This window comes from Tupaia chinensis, unplaced genomic scaffold (genome assembly GCF_000334495.1).
Source record: "Tupaia chinensis unplaced genomic scaffold, TupChi_1.0 Scaffold000600_1, whole genome shotgun sequence".
NCBI lineage: Eukaryota > Metazoa > Chordata > Mammalia > Scandentia > Tupaiidae > Tupaia > Tupaia belangeri.
The window spans coordinates 4964676-4980294 of record NW_006160117.1 but is presented as its reverse complement, the minus strand read 5'-3'; the positions used below and the strand labels follow the sequence as shown (position 1 = coordinate 4980294).

General features: G+C 36.7%; 1 protein-coding gene across 1 annotated transcript in view; it reads right to left on the bottom strand.

The window, feature by feature from the left end:
- Positions 1-2212: 2212 nt before the first annotated feature.
- The window catches only part of LOC106735979 (high mobility group protein B2-like), a 168198-nt gene continuing 154791 nt past the window's right edge, over positions 2213-15619 (bottom strand). The window contains 2 exon segments of the mRNA XM_014591568.1: positions 2213-2409; positions 2412-2841. Of these exon segments, the coding sequence (XP_014447054.1) occupies positions 2213-2409; positions 2412-2841 (627 nt within the window).

Below are 15619 nucleotides of genomic sequence, written 5' to 3'. Positions count from 1 at the left end.
CTGCTGCATAAAAACCGGCTTATCAATGTTTAACAGACTTCAGTACAATGTTGAATATAGGATTACAAACAAATAGAACCACATGAGGTAAAATCGTTAAGTTCCAGACCATTGGCAGCTAATTGAGGAGTGGGGAATGGGAGGAGATAATTTCTATATTTGGACCAGCAAAAGTAAAAATAAAGACTATTTTAAAATTGGAACATACGTATAAGATTTATGTCACATTATTCTTTAACCTCATTTTAGAAAGGGACTCAAGAAAATGACTCACTTATATAAAGGAGAGGATAGGAGGAGTTAATCATTACATTTTAAAAAGCTGCAATATTAAGTACATTTTTGTTGTTGTTGCTCAGGCTTAAATTCAAATGTAAAGAATTTTACCAAAGGCTTTTTTAAACAAAAGACATCTGGTAATACAGCTGAAGAGCACAATGTGTAAGATAAACACCTTGAGGCTTAGAAAGTTGCTTAAAGGCACATCTTAGACAAAATGGAATATTCTTATAATAGTTCCATGAAACCTTAAAAGGATAAAAAGCACAGATCTTCCAGTAAAACTCTCTTTTATATTCCTTTTCATTCTAATCTAATATTGGAAATTATTTTTCTGTCTCATCAAAGCAAACTGAACTGCAGTTTTCTCCAAGCCAATGTTTCAAAATGCCATTTGACTTTCTTAGTTAAAATGATATTGAAAGAGGCTTTTTGACAGTGAGAGATAAACTAAAAGAATACCATCGAGCTTAGATTGTTTGGGAAAATTTGTAGCTAAATCAATCCAAGTACAAACTGGCACTTTGTACTAAAATAAACATCTCTCACAGCCTCAGAAAGGTTAACATGCAAGAGACAGCACTGTTCTGCACTCTACATAAGTCTGGAATTAGTTGTTCCAAAATCCATTAGTTAAAAATGATATCAAAACCTTTGATGTTTCTTAGTGCAGGATCAGGTGTCCTAAAATAATGCATTACTAAAAAGTCAAATACAGAAAACTTGGATATAGCTACCAGTATTTTATTTAAGGATTTCACTTCACACTATAAAAAGTGAAAACAGAAAGAAACAGTGTTTAGTGCTTGTGTCATCTCCTATGATATACCCCAAGCTTAATTTTCTTTTTCTTTTTTTCTGGAGAGGTTTTTGCTATAGGGCGTGTGTGCTCTCCAGACAGAGAGACAGAAAGCAAGAAATCACCCCCCAGGGGGGATGGTCACGCCGCAATCTTTTCTCCTCCATTCTCTTCTTGGGATCTTGGGCACGCATGCACAAGCGCCCAGCGTGAGTTTAAGCCACTGGGTCCGGGACTCGAATGGTGGTCAACTACCTAGGAGTCCAGCGACATAGCCATTACACTAGCTGCTGGCCCTCCAAGCTTAATTTTCGTATTTTACAAGTGAACTTTATGTTCTCCAAAAAAAGGCCAGGTACTTTTTTTCTTTTTCCTAGAGAGCACTTGTGCTTGCTAGAGAGCAAGAGAGGGAAAAGTCACCCCCCTCAATGAGGCATAGCCACACTGCAACCCCCTGTCCTCCAACTCATCATCCTGTTGGGATCCTGGGCATGCACATAAACATACCTGGTGTGTTCCCCAAGTCACTAGGTCCAGAGCTTGAACTACCATGTGGTCAGCCAAGTAGGATCTGGCTCCCCCAACCACCAGGCCATGGGACCCAGAACAGATACTTTCTTAAATGGCAAGGATTTAGTTTTCCCTTAATGACTTAGGGGAAGAAAATTAGGTCAATTTTCAAAAACCCTGGTTTTATCCTTTTCAACTCCATTAATACATAATTATTTTTTTGAATGTATATTTTTTGGGGGAAATAATATACATAATTTTATTACAAAATTAAAAAAAAAACAAAATGCAACATCCTAAAAAATCCAAAATTTACTATTGAAACCAATTCCTATGAGTGTGCAGTGAATATATACACAAGTCAAGAAATTAAACCATTAAATATGAAGGAACATTCAACATCAGAAGCTATAAAATCTAACTGTATGTAGTAGCCCCTCAAAAAGCTACAACCTGCATTCTTAAAAAAGTATTTTCTCTACAAAGAATCTTATCAGCTATACAAAAATCTGTACAGTTTTTATACTGAAGCTAATACTGAGCTGCACTTGAATTCACATTCTGAGGAAAAGAATTGCTTGAGCACAAACACACATTCCACACACATCATTACAGGATAGCCATTTATTCTTCATCTTCGTCGTCTTCCTCCTCCTCCTCCTCCTCTTCCTCATCTTCTGGTTCCTTCTTCTTCTTTGAGCCTGTTGGCCTACCGGGGCCCTTCTTTCCTGCTTCACTTTTGCCCTTGGCACGGTATGCAGCAATATCCTTCTCATATTTCTCCTTTAGTTTAGCCACTTTCTGTTCATATGGCTGTTTACCTTGGCTGACTGTTCAGACCACATTTCACCCAATTTTTTTGCAGTATCCCCAATGGACAGGCCTGGGTGTTCACTTTTGATCTTTGGGCGATGTTCAGAGCAAAACAGGAAGAAGGCAGATAGAGACATTTTTGGAGCATTGGGATCCTTTTTCTTTCCCTTCTTATCACCTTTGGGAGGGAAATAATTTTTCATCTCCCTGTCATAACGAGCTTCGTCACTTTTTGTCGAATCTTCAAACTTCGACCTTACCTTTGCAGACATGGTCTTCCATCTCTCTAAACATTTCTTGGAGAATTCGGTGAAAGTGACAGAAGAATCTGGGTGTTTCTTCTTGTGCTCTTCCCAGCAGGTCTGCACGAAGAAGGCATACAAGGACATTTTGCCCTTAGGCTTGTTGGGGTCTCCTTTGCCCACCGTGACAGACCGTGTCTACCTGGAGTGCTCTCCTCAGAGTCCCGCAGAGCAACAGGCTCTGACAGAGAAGTTTCCTCCCCAGGGCTCCTGCATGAACTGGTTTATGGCTAACACAATCCTCAGCCTCTTGTTTTGCAGAGCTCTCCGCACCACGGCAACTTGACCAGCCCGGCCACAGGCCACACCCACACCTCTCTAATTCAGAATATCCTCTTTTGTGAACTAATATAAAAATACTTTCTCTCTATGGTTATAGTATCCTTTGTTTTCAATTAAATGTAGCTCATTATACAAAAAATATCATAATCTTCAGAATAAAGAAAAAGATCTATTACTCTGGAAAACAGGCTGTTAAGTGTCTACTAAAGCTCAACATGTATACCTCATGACTAATTTCTCTCTGACATATGTGTCAAAGATATTAAATGTTCACATACTAAATACTCGTGGTAACATTATTAATAAGAGCCATAAACTGGAAACTACTCAACCAGGAGAGTGGATATATAAATTGTAGCACATTTCCCACCTTGTAATGCCGTACACTATGAGGATGAACACTTCACATCTATGTGTGACAACATGAGTAAACCTCACAAGTCTAATGCAGAACAAAAGAAGCTACACATAAAGGAGAAAATCATATATAATTTCATTTGTAAAAGATACAAAATAAGAAAAGTAACTTAGGCAGTCAGAACTCTGAACCATGATTGCCTCAAGGGTAAAGACTAAAACGAAGCAAAAGGGAAATTGGGGAGGTATGGGTATCATTCTGTTTGAGTTATGTGCCAGTTGCCGAAGTATGTTTCATTTGTAAAGAATTAGGAGGCTGCCCACCTCTGAAATGTTCACCTATATAAACCCAGGAACACCTACCCCCAGGCTTCTGTTAAGTAGACAATAACCATGCTCAAACCTCCAGAAATTGACTATTATGCAAAACCAAATGCATCCTGATGGACATGTGCTCTCAGTGAAGAATTCAGGTATTGAACCAATGACCACAACGTTAGTGTTAATGGTAACACCATGTAATAAACTCAGTCTTATTCTGAGTGTAAGTGGATCAGGAAAGAAAAAAAAGAAAATGTTTCCTCAAGACAAGTGACTTATTGTCATAAAGACTAGGAAGAGTCCTCCTTCTGCAGATCCTTAAAAAAGGGAATCTTGTAATGTTTCTTTTTCTCTCTCTCTCTTTTTTTTTTAAAGTGGGCAAAGGTTCAAGCTTGCTGCTGCTGTTCTTTTTAAAGCACTTATTGCTACATCCTACTGAAACCTCTTTTGGATGGAAATGTTTTCTTTCTTTTCCTACTGATAACTATAAATTGAGTTGAAATGTCCCAATAAGGCAGGAAAAGTCTCTCAAATGCAAAGTGTTTTCAATGCAGATATCACAAGGAACATATGCCAGATCAAACAGCATCATAAAAGCCTGAATTCAGTAAGAACATTCCAATTTGAAAAGTTTATTTTTAAAAATGTTCTCAAGCCAAATGTAAGTTTGCATACATTAAATGCTTTCAGCAATAAAGAGAAAGGGTTTTGTAATTCCAATGAGTGAGTTTTTAGAGCCAACAGAGAACAAATAATAATTCAAAATTCAAACACTTATGAAGATTCTAACTTCATGGGCAATATTTCAGATCACTGAAAAAAATACCTTACCATAAAAGAAAATAAAGTACTTGGGATCTTAAATAAGATAAAGACAAATTTCTAGTTTAAATGGAAGAAGTAGATGTTCACAAAAGAACCTATCATGGGCATTTAGTTTTTTTGACCAAAGGTAGAAAAGGAGGTCATCTTTATGCATGTTTGACCATGAACCAGAAAGAGAGCTACACCTATTTTATAGGATCTGCTTCCCCTCAATGAGCAAAAAAGGATGCAGGCATTAACAACTGAACTACAGAAAAAATATGTTTTGAATTAAAAAAATCATAGACAAGATGTTGCAACAAAAACAAAAAAATATGGAACAATAAAATGATGTGTGAATTGAAATAGTCAATTGTTACTTATTTTTGGTAGATTTTAAAGGCCGTGGCATATAAAAAGAATAGAGAGGTAGCATAATCTCTACCTAGATTATGCTCAAATTTCTACTCTGCTACCAATTACATCATACTACATACATACAGAGGGAAATGTTCTTAAGTCTATTTCTGAAATTTTAAATGTATTTTTTCATGAATCTTTATTGAATCATATCATGTGATGTTTGGTTGTGTTATTTTATCACAAGTTAAGAAAATAATCTCTATTTAATGTCATCTCAATTTTCTCCAGATATTTTTCTCAGAATATTTTAAGAAAACTAATTTTTACTGAAATCCGATTGGGTCTTTGTGCCAAAGTATGGAATGAAAAACAAACAAACACAAAAATACAAAAACCAAAACAAACAAACAACAAAGAAAACAGAATGAAGAATGGCCCAGGCATGGTAGCACACATTATAAAGATGTCATGCTTCATAGGCTGGAACCATTAGGGAACCCTAGATTTGACTCCTGGTACAACATGAAAACAAGAAATGGTAGTTATGTACCTGTAATCCCAGCAAACCCGGGAGGCTAAGTCATGATCTCCAGCTCAAGAATGATCTAGTAAACATAGCAAGATTCTGCCTAAAATAGAACCAGGTGTGGAGACATGTCCCTCCCTATACTCCCAACTGGAAGGTTGAGACAGGAGGTTCATGACACAGTGAAACCCTTTCTTAGAAGAAAATAAAAGGAGAACATACAGTAGCAGGGAGAGCAAAGGTAGATAGTAGACATAGCAAGGATAGGGACAATACAGAAATGGGTAATGGAGGGTGGGAGGTAAGGGAACAGGGGAATAAAAAGAAAAAAAGGTATGCTTAATTGAAAAAAAAAAGAAAAGCTATTTGCTGATGATGATGTATATAGTAATGTCTTTGTCTTGACTGATATGCATGGTAATCGTGCTAGAAAATGAAAAGTCCTACACTGTAAAGATATATGGAATTAAATGTAGTATGAAAAATTAAAAATTTAAAAGAAAAGAAAAAAAAGAATACCTCCTCCCCTTAAAACACTTTCATATCAGTGTGTGCACGTGTGTGTGTTTGCATGTTTAGGGCAAGATGATAGAAAAGAATGAGGAGGATGGTCAATTACATCTCAAGAATTCCAAAATACTGGAGGTTCTCTTTATAGGAATATAGAATCATTATTCCCCAATAGTTTGTAACCCCCTTAAGAACATAGCCTGAATGTTGTATGTCTCCACAAATTCTATGATTAACAAAAGGCCTAGCACACATTCTATGCTCAGAAAGTATTTGCTAGATTAGTCTTTGAATGAATCAAGGAATCAATAAAGACATATTGACAAAGAGGAAAGACTAGAAAGAAAAATTTAACATGGATTCAGCTTAGTTCAGGTTAAGTTTGTGTAAGAATTACATCTTATCTTAAGGATTAAAGAAACACATTCTAAGACTATCTTTTTCCAAAAGAATGAATACTTGTGTAGGAAAAGAAAGAAAACCTTCATGAATATGAGGCTGCAAAAGTATGGAATGAGGAAGAGCTATCAGATCACCCTGTGGCAGGTGCAATCCATGATGGTTTTCAGGATTTACTAGGTCTGTGGGGAAGTCATGACATATTTTTCCATGCAAAAATGCATCATGACTTCCCTATTGACTCAATTAAAAATGAAAATTTCATGAGAGATTACTAAACCTGGGGTAGGAAACATATAGCACCATTATAAATGGATGGGTTCAAGGAGAAATGGCTAGAGACAAAGAGACCAGGTCATAATTTTCCTGAGATGACATATTTATTGATAAAATTGACAAGAGGTTTTTGAGTCATGACTAAGATCAAGATGGTGATAACTGAGTTGTCTCAGGAACATTCCAGAGAAAGAACCTGCAAAACACAGCTATGAGATTATGGAGGTTAAAAGAGAAATAAAATGTCTCCAACACTGCAAAGGATGATTTGTATTTATCTTTTGCACATTTTAATTTCTGGCAACTTCTATGATCATCTGTAGCAACAGAAACACCTCTTAATATTTGCTAAGAGCAATTTTTTTCAGGGTCTATTCAAGAGACCATTTTTCCCCCCTGTCACCATGGCAATGCTGCCAAAATTAATTATCTGTGTAAAGTTTCATTCCTTACTTCAAACATTTTAGTGGCAAAATACTGGATAAAAAGGATCATCCTTTTAAAACATATATGGATTTCATTTTCTTTTAAAAGGCTTGATACATTCCATTTACATGGCTTTATATCGACAGTTTTTCTTTGGTTCATTGACTGACTGTATGATGCGTACAATAGTGGATATTATGAATCTATTACCCTAGAGTCATTCAAGGCACTCTTCTCTGCTGTCATCCTTTATGTAGAGTCTAGAAAGATGACATATTTACCTTCTTAGACTTTCGTTGAGGGAGGGGTAGTTACATAACAAAGTTCTTGCCAAGAGAATGGATGCAGAAATCCTTTGCTAGGATGACCAGGAAATATTTTAGTATGGATAGACTCAGCTACCATCTCCCTCCACCATCCCCAGGCTTTGTCATTTCTCCTTTTGCCCTCTTCCCTCATAGTTCCTGGAATATGAATATAATATATAGAGTAATATAACCATTCTGTGAACATAAGGGTCAAACTCACAAACCCCAAACTACTGAACCAGAAAATGAAAGAAACTTGAATTTTAATGGTACATCAGTGCTCAAATACCTAGCTCTGGATTTTTTTTTTCTTCAGTTTTGCTATAGTGAGCCAGAGAGAGACAGGGAGAGAAAGTGAGAAATCTCCCACTCTAGGGGGGATGGCCACACTACAATCCCTTCTCCATTCTCCTTTGGAATTCAGGACATTCGTGCACACACATCCAGCATGTTTTTCAAGTCACCAGGCTTGGGACTCAAAGTGCACACTTTGTCGTGTGAGATCCAGCCACCCTAACCACCATGCAATGTGCACACTTTGTCATGTGAGATCCAGCCACCCTAACCACCATGCAATCAGCTAGCATGGATTGCTTTTTATATGAGAAAAGCATGCCATTATCTGTTTAAGTTACTGATCAGTTTTCTGATGCTTTCAGTTAACCTTTTCCCCAAACTACCCATCATACACCAGAACTGGCATACATATACAAGGGAGCAAATGATAAAATTTCTATTCCCAAGGCCTCAAAAGTCTGATAAAATTAACAGCTACTATTTATCGAGTGCTTTAATTATTTATAAAGTATTATGTTAAGCAAATTATGTATGCACTCACCAGACAGAGAGACAGAAAAAAGAGAAAGCCCCCCCAATGGGACACTGCCATACTCCAATACCTTCTCCTCCACCTTTTTATCTTGTTGGGATTTTGTGCACACAAGTGCACACACTCAGTTTGTTTCTCCAGCCACCGGGGCTGGGATTTGAATTGCAGTCAGCTATGTGGGATCTGGCTACCTGAACCACCAGGCCACGGAGCTGGCTCTGTCCAACATTTATTTTAACACACACAACACTGGGAAGGAATGAACATACATATAATTACAAAATGATAAAAACTAAAAGGTATTTGAAAGTAATAAAATGAGTGTATTATTTTGAGGGTCTTAGAAATTATGGTGGGAATATATCCAAAGTAAAAAGAATCACATAATGGGGGATTGTTGATTCAAGTGTGATTATTAAAAGAATTACCAACCTTTCATTTGAAAACTTTACAAGAGTATAACTTGCTGCTATTATGGCATAATTGGTTTTATTGCTAGTTCAAGTGACGAACAAAATTGTGTGTTATTCACTGAGGGAAGCAGTATAAATGAGATTTATGAACTGAAGTTCTAGCACAAGATGGATTTGGGTTTAAATCCCAACTCTGCTACTTATTAGCCTATAAAATTTGCTTTCAGTTTCCTCTTCTGAAAATGAGAATTATATTTTGCTATCTAGGAATGCTGACATAAGCAATAAATAAGCTAATTTCTGTAATGTGTTTTGCACACTTTTTATCAAATCATAAACTTTCCACAATCAGCACCTAGAAAAAATAATTATTATTACTAGTCAAACTTACTATTTTATCACCCAAACCTAAATACACTATAATTTATGGTCTTCAGAATTTAAAGGCAATAATTGAAGCTTAGTTCTTACCTGTGCCCTTATCAGTCTTCATAAATGTGATAAATCATAATGTTTGCAATATATACTGACTAAAAATCTTCTTAGAACGACAGTTAATATAATCAGATTTTAAAGTTTAAGAATATTATTAAGTATCTAAAACAGAAGTCTCTGTCCTGACATGCCCCAGCAATCTGATTCCCTTTCTAGTAAATTGAGTAAAGTGGATATAAAGGTTTTAACTTTCATTTGACAAAATTTTATAAATCCATCTATAGTTATACCTTACAGCAAGGGTTTATCAATCCTGCCCACACAATCAAAGAAGGGTTTAGAAGTCCACTTCTCCAAACCCATCTAGAATCTACATTTTGGTTTTAGAAAATATGTCAGAGAAATGACGACTCTGGAATTTCCCCAAAGTTACCACATCAGAGTCTTGGGTGTGGGAGCTCTCTTGAGCCACCACACATACTGTCCATACCTCAAGGTCACTAAGGACCTGCATGGGGTTGAACTGTGTCTTCCAAAAAGATGTGTTCAAGTCCTAACTCCAGGTATGCCTGTGATCTCATTTAACAGCAGGTTCTTGTAGATGTAAATTCATTACAACAAGGTCATGCTGAAGGGGCAAGCCTTGAACTGGTGACCAGCATTCTTACAAGAAGAGAGAAACCATGTTGCAGAGGCACAGTCATATGAGGACCGAGGTAGAGGCTGGAATGATGCCACGCTAAACCAGAGAATGCTGGGGCCAGACAGTGTCACAGCAGTAACACCACCCTCTTTGAGGCTGACCCATGTGGAAAGGTGCTGGGTTCATGTCTCAGGAGACTTCCCTAAACACAGGGCACATGTGTACCCATTATCCAGGCAGGATGAGGCCAGGAAAGGACTACAGCATCAGGACCACAATGCAAATGCACATGGTCATACACACTTTCTCTCTCCCCTTCTTTCTTTTTCCTCCTCTCTAATAAACAAACTTTAAAAAAAATTAATAAAAAGGGACCAGCAGTTAGTGTAGTGACTATGTCACTGGACTCCCATGTAGTTGACCGCAGTTTGAGTCCCAGACCCAGTGGCTTAAAACTCACGCTGGACACATATGTGTGTGTGCCCAAGATCCCAAGAGGAGACTGGAGGAGAAGGGATTGTGGCATGACCATCCCCCCAGGGGGTGATTTCTCGTTTTCTGTCTCTCTATCTCTCTCTGTCTGCCTGGCGAGTGCACACGCCCTATAGCAAAAACTTCTCCAAAAAATAAAAAAAATAATTAAAAAAAGAAGTTTGAAAAGCCATTTAAATTTAGTCCATTCATCTTAAGCAGGTTTGCTGTGCCTATGACTAGGTTTGAGATGGTCCAAGGACATGTTTAAGTCCATCAAATCTGATCACTTTAAAGACAATTGCATGTAAGAAGTGGTGTATAATCAGTAGAAATTTTTAAAAAGATAATGGAAATAGTAAAAAACAAAACCAAAAAAAACAACCAAACAAAAAACCCCAATTGCTATATATCAAGTATTTTGGTTAAAATCTTTTGCTGACACTTTTGTTCCAAGCCATAATTTCAAAACTCATTCAATTTGCTCAGCATCAATGGAAAAAGTGAGCTGAAGGGTATGTATGCTAAGCTTTACAAAAATTGCTGAATTGTTCTGAGTGTTGTAGGGTAGGATAGTTAAATCAAGTACTAATTCAATTTTTTCGATGAAGATAAAAATGTTATGTAATTAAATACCCAATAAAATACAGATCAGCAAGGAAGAAATGGGGATAACTGATCTTAATTACTGAACAGACCAACTCATATCCATATTTGCCGGAAGATGCATAAGAGGCTGAAAGTTTAAACAACCCCTTGGATATCATGGGTATATAAACAAATGGCCTTAAGGTTAGATTTTTTTTCTCTTGTTGCCAAATGGAGAAACTTCAGTACTTGCTCTGAATTTCTGGAAGAGAGTTGCCTTAGGTAAGAACTTAAGACATTCGATGTGTCTTTAGTTATAAGTGCATATGAATGAGAATCTCTTTTCTCTTGGCATTCCAAAGATTCCTATGGGTTCATGATGACTTTATGAAAGAAGAGTTAAAGTAAATGTAAAGACAAAAGGGACTAGCAAGTGGTGTGGAGTTTAAAGTGGTTGGATTCCACATGGCTGACTTCATGGTTAGAGCCCTGGACCTGATGGCTCAAAAAACACATTAGGCAGGTATACATGTATGCTCAAAATTTTGAGAGGAGAATGGATGATAAGGACTGCAGGATGGTCATCCTCCCTGGGTGATTCTCTTTCCTCAGACCCCACAAGAGCATGTTCCTTATAGCAAACTTAAAAAAAAGAAAAGTAAAGACAACAAAAGCAACAGCAATGACATAAAATTTGTCAGGCAGGGAAAGAATATTTGATTTTTCTATTCCTCTTCTGATCCCATGATATATTTGTGATAAATAGTAAAAGGGAAAGAATAGTGAAAGGGGGATGAAACTGAACCCCCATCTTTCACCATTAACAACAGTCAACTCAAAATGGATCAAAGATCTGAACCTAAGACCTCAGACAATAAAACTAATTGTGAAAAATGCTGGAGAAACTCTGGGAGACATTGGAGTAGGCAAAGACTTCTTAAATAAGACTCCCAAAGCACAGGCAATAATCCTTAAAATAGACAAGTGGGACTATATTAGACTAAGAAGTTTCTGCACAGCAAAGGACACAGTAACAAGTGTGAACCGACAACCCTCAGAATGGGAAAATATTTTTGTTAAATATGCCTCAGACAAGGGACTGATAACCAGAATACATAGGGAACTCAAGTGCCTTATGTGAAAAAAAAAATGATTAACCCAATTAAAAGATGGGAAAATGAGCTGAACAAAAATCTCTCTAAGGAAGACAAGACATACGAACAGCCAAAAAGCATATGAGGAAATGCTCGACATCCCTCATCATAAGGGAAATGCAGATAAAAACCACAATGAGATACCACCTAACCCCTGTCAGAATGGCAAAGATTAAGAATATAAAAAGTGATAAGTTTTGGTGGGGATGTGGTGAAAAGGGAACCCTCCTACACTGTTGGTGGGAATGTAAACTAGTTCAACCACTGTGGAGAACAATATGGAGGTTCCTCAAAGATCTACAAATAGAACTACCATTTGATCCAGCAATCCCACTTCTGGGTATTTACCCAAAAGACAGGAGAACGCTCAGTCAGAAAAGTGCTTGCACATCCATGTTTATTGCAGCATTATTCACAATTGCCAAGACATGGAACCAACCTAAATGTCCACAAACTGATGAATGGATTGGAAAAGTGTGGTATATATACTCTATGGAATACTACTCAGCCATAAAAAATAACAAGACCCTGGAATTTGATAGAAAATGGTCAGATATGGAGGATCTATTGCTGAGTGAAGTAAGCCAGGCTATGAAAGAAAGATATTGTATGTATCCACTCAATATATACCGACTATCCGCACTCTATAATAGAGAGCAAAAATTCGGAGGACATAAACACAGTGAAGGTACTTAATGAGAATAGGACAGTGTGGAATGGGGTAAGTGAAGAGAAGAGGATAGAGAAAGATAGCAAGTGAACAATAGAGAGACAGGACGTTAGTGAGAAACAGATAGGGGTTATTAACTGTTGATGATGACATGTATAGTATTCTCAACTGGATTGGTCTGAGAAGTATTTCATGATGGGCAAAGTATTTTTACAAGCAAAACGAGAAATAGCAATTGACTGTTTTAGAGAAACAGATATGGCTTATTACCTGTTGATGATGACATGTATAGTATTCTCAACTGGATTGGTCTAAGAAGTATTTCATGATGGGCAAAGTCTTTTTACAAGCAAAATGAGAAATAGCGATTGTTTTAAAAAATAATTAGAATAATAAAAATAATGACTGGGGAAAACATAGAAAAGATATTGAATGCTGAAGCGGGGAGATTAATGTCTCTGTATTGACTGACATGCATGGCATTCCCTTTTGAAAAAGCAATATAATACACTGTAAAGTTATATGTAATCCAATGTAATATAAAGAAGATTATGATGATAATAAAAAATAAAAAATTAAAAAAAGAATAGTGAAAGGTGGGTATGCCAATCAATACCTTCTTTGAGTTAGGTGGACATTATAAAGTATATTACTATCTCCCTGATTCCATAATTAAACATATCACCTTTAGAGACTTAAAGATAAACTGGCAGACTAAGTTCATAGGTTAAATGAGTTTTTTCACATTTATGTTACACTGACTTATCCTGACACAGAAATCACAGAATGAAAGGGTGTGCCCTACATATGTCCTTTTATAATTATTTTTGAAAAGTTCATTTACTTCTTCCATGAGAGAAAAAGACAAAGACAGAGAAGCAGGCAGAGAGACACAGTACTCCTAATAGAGTCCTGTCACTATAATCCATCTTCAACTTTAGCCAATCCCAGATTACAGGCATGCGGGCACCCAGCATACTGAGGAAGGTCTCCAGAAATAAACTTGGAATCTTCCCATGTGGGTAAGGCTCAAGAACTCTATGTTTCATTTGATTCTCCTTCCCTTTGAAAAATTATTTTATTAATTTTTTGGCAGAGTAGATATGAATCTAGAGTTTAATCTTTCTCATCTGGTAAACGTCTTGACATGGTCTCAGAATGATCTCAGACAATTCTGAGATGACCAAAGTGTATGCTTTTGAAGTTAAATATTAAAATATTAGTCCTTTAGCCCAAATTGGTAAGGACCAATTTGATAAACCTCCTTCACCATAACATCTTTATTTTTTTAAGAATTATTTTTATTTAACTTTATTTTTTAATTTGACCAGAGAGGAACAGAATGAGGGAGAAAGAGAGAGAAAGTGAGAAAGCAAGTTACCAGGTCTGGGACTCAAACCACAGTCAGCCATGTGGGAGTCCAGTGCCCTCCCTGCTGGCCCCTTAACATACATCTTAAAAACCTTTATATGTGTGTGTGTGTGTGTGTATGTATGTGTATGTCTAAATATGTGTGTGTGCGTGTGTGTGTATCAACACATACATTTAAAATTTTAACTTCTCATGTTTCCATTTTTCAAATAATTTATTTGGTTCCAAGAAGTCTTTAATTCAGAAAAAAAAGCTATTTTGAATTGAATAGTACCATCTGAATAAATTATTAATAAATAAGTTAATCAAGCTTTATAGGTAAGTTGATCAAGCTTATATCGTGCAAGTATAATAACCACAGTGGATGAATACTCTGGACTTTCATCTAAAAATTTTTTAATTATAATTTGCAACTGATCTTGCATTATTGGTATCCTTCCATCCCCAGGGACTAGCCAGCATATGAAAAAAATCAGATGCAACTTAGATTGTTTATGGGTAGGCATATCTACAGTAACATTATGGGAGCAGTTGGATTATTTTTTTAAAAAAAGTGTTTCATTAAACTATCCTTTTTTTACCCAACTCTTTTTTTTTTTTTTAAAGTTTTTGCCATAGCACATGTACACTTACCAAAGAGAGAGATATAGTGAGATAGAAAGAGAGAAATCACCCTCCAAGGGGGAGGGCCATGCCAGTCTCTTTTCCTCCATTTTCCTCCTGGAATTTTAGGCAAGTGCACACATATACTTGGCATGTTCGACTTGCTGGGTCTGGGACTCAAACCATAGTCAGCCATGTGGGAGTCTAGCATCTCAATCATTATACCACCTGCTAGCTCCATTTTCCTCCTCAACTCATAAAAATTGCTTGCCAGGGCACAATTAGATACAGCAACCACAATTTTTTTTTTTATACAGTACTTCACTGAGCAGTACATTAACAACAGTGTTCAACATGGTTTCAAACAGCCAATTATTTTTTCTTTTCTTTTTTCCTTTTTCTTTTTTTGAAGAGGTTTTCGCTATAGGGCATGTGTGCGTTCACCAGAAAGAGAGAGAGAGACAGAGAGACAGAAAGTGAGAAATCACCCCTCACAGAGGATGTCCACACTGCAATCCCTTCTCCTCCATCCTCCTCTTGGGATCTTGGGCATGCATGCACACGTGTCCAGCATGAATTTAAGTCACTGTGTCTGGGACTTGAACCGCAGTCAACTACATGGGAGTCCAGCGACATAGTCATTACGCCAACTGCTGGTTCCAGTCAACTATTTTCTATGTGAGTCTTAAAAATATTTGAGGTGATGAAAAAGGATAATTAAAAGTTCAAATAGGGCCAGCGGGTGGCATATTAGTTATGGGCCCTGGATTCCCACATGACCGACCATGGTTTGAGTCCCAGACCTGGCAGCTTGCTTTCTCAAATTCTTTCTCTCTCTCTCTCACTCTCCGGTCAAATTAAAATAAATAAATTTAAATAATTCTTTTTTAAAAAGTTCAAATAGTGTTTATATCTCCTTAAATGTAAGAGAATTACATATTGTATGTGTCAATCAATCAACTCCATTTTGAAATGGTAAGAGCAAGGCATTTGAAGCATTTGCTTGTTCAATCAACTTTTTATCAGATAGGCCCAAGATCTGGGGATTTTATTTGTATTGCTATTAAGAACAAAATAAGATCTTCTTTTAAGGTCCTGGCAAAAATAAAAAACACACTCCTAACTTATCTCCATGAAGTTTTTTTTTTTTTTTTTTGGGGAGGTTGG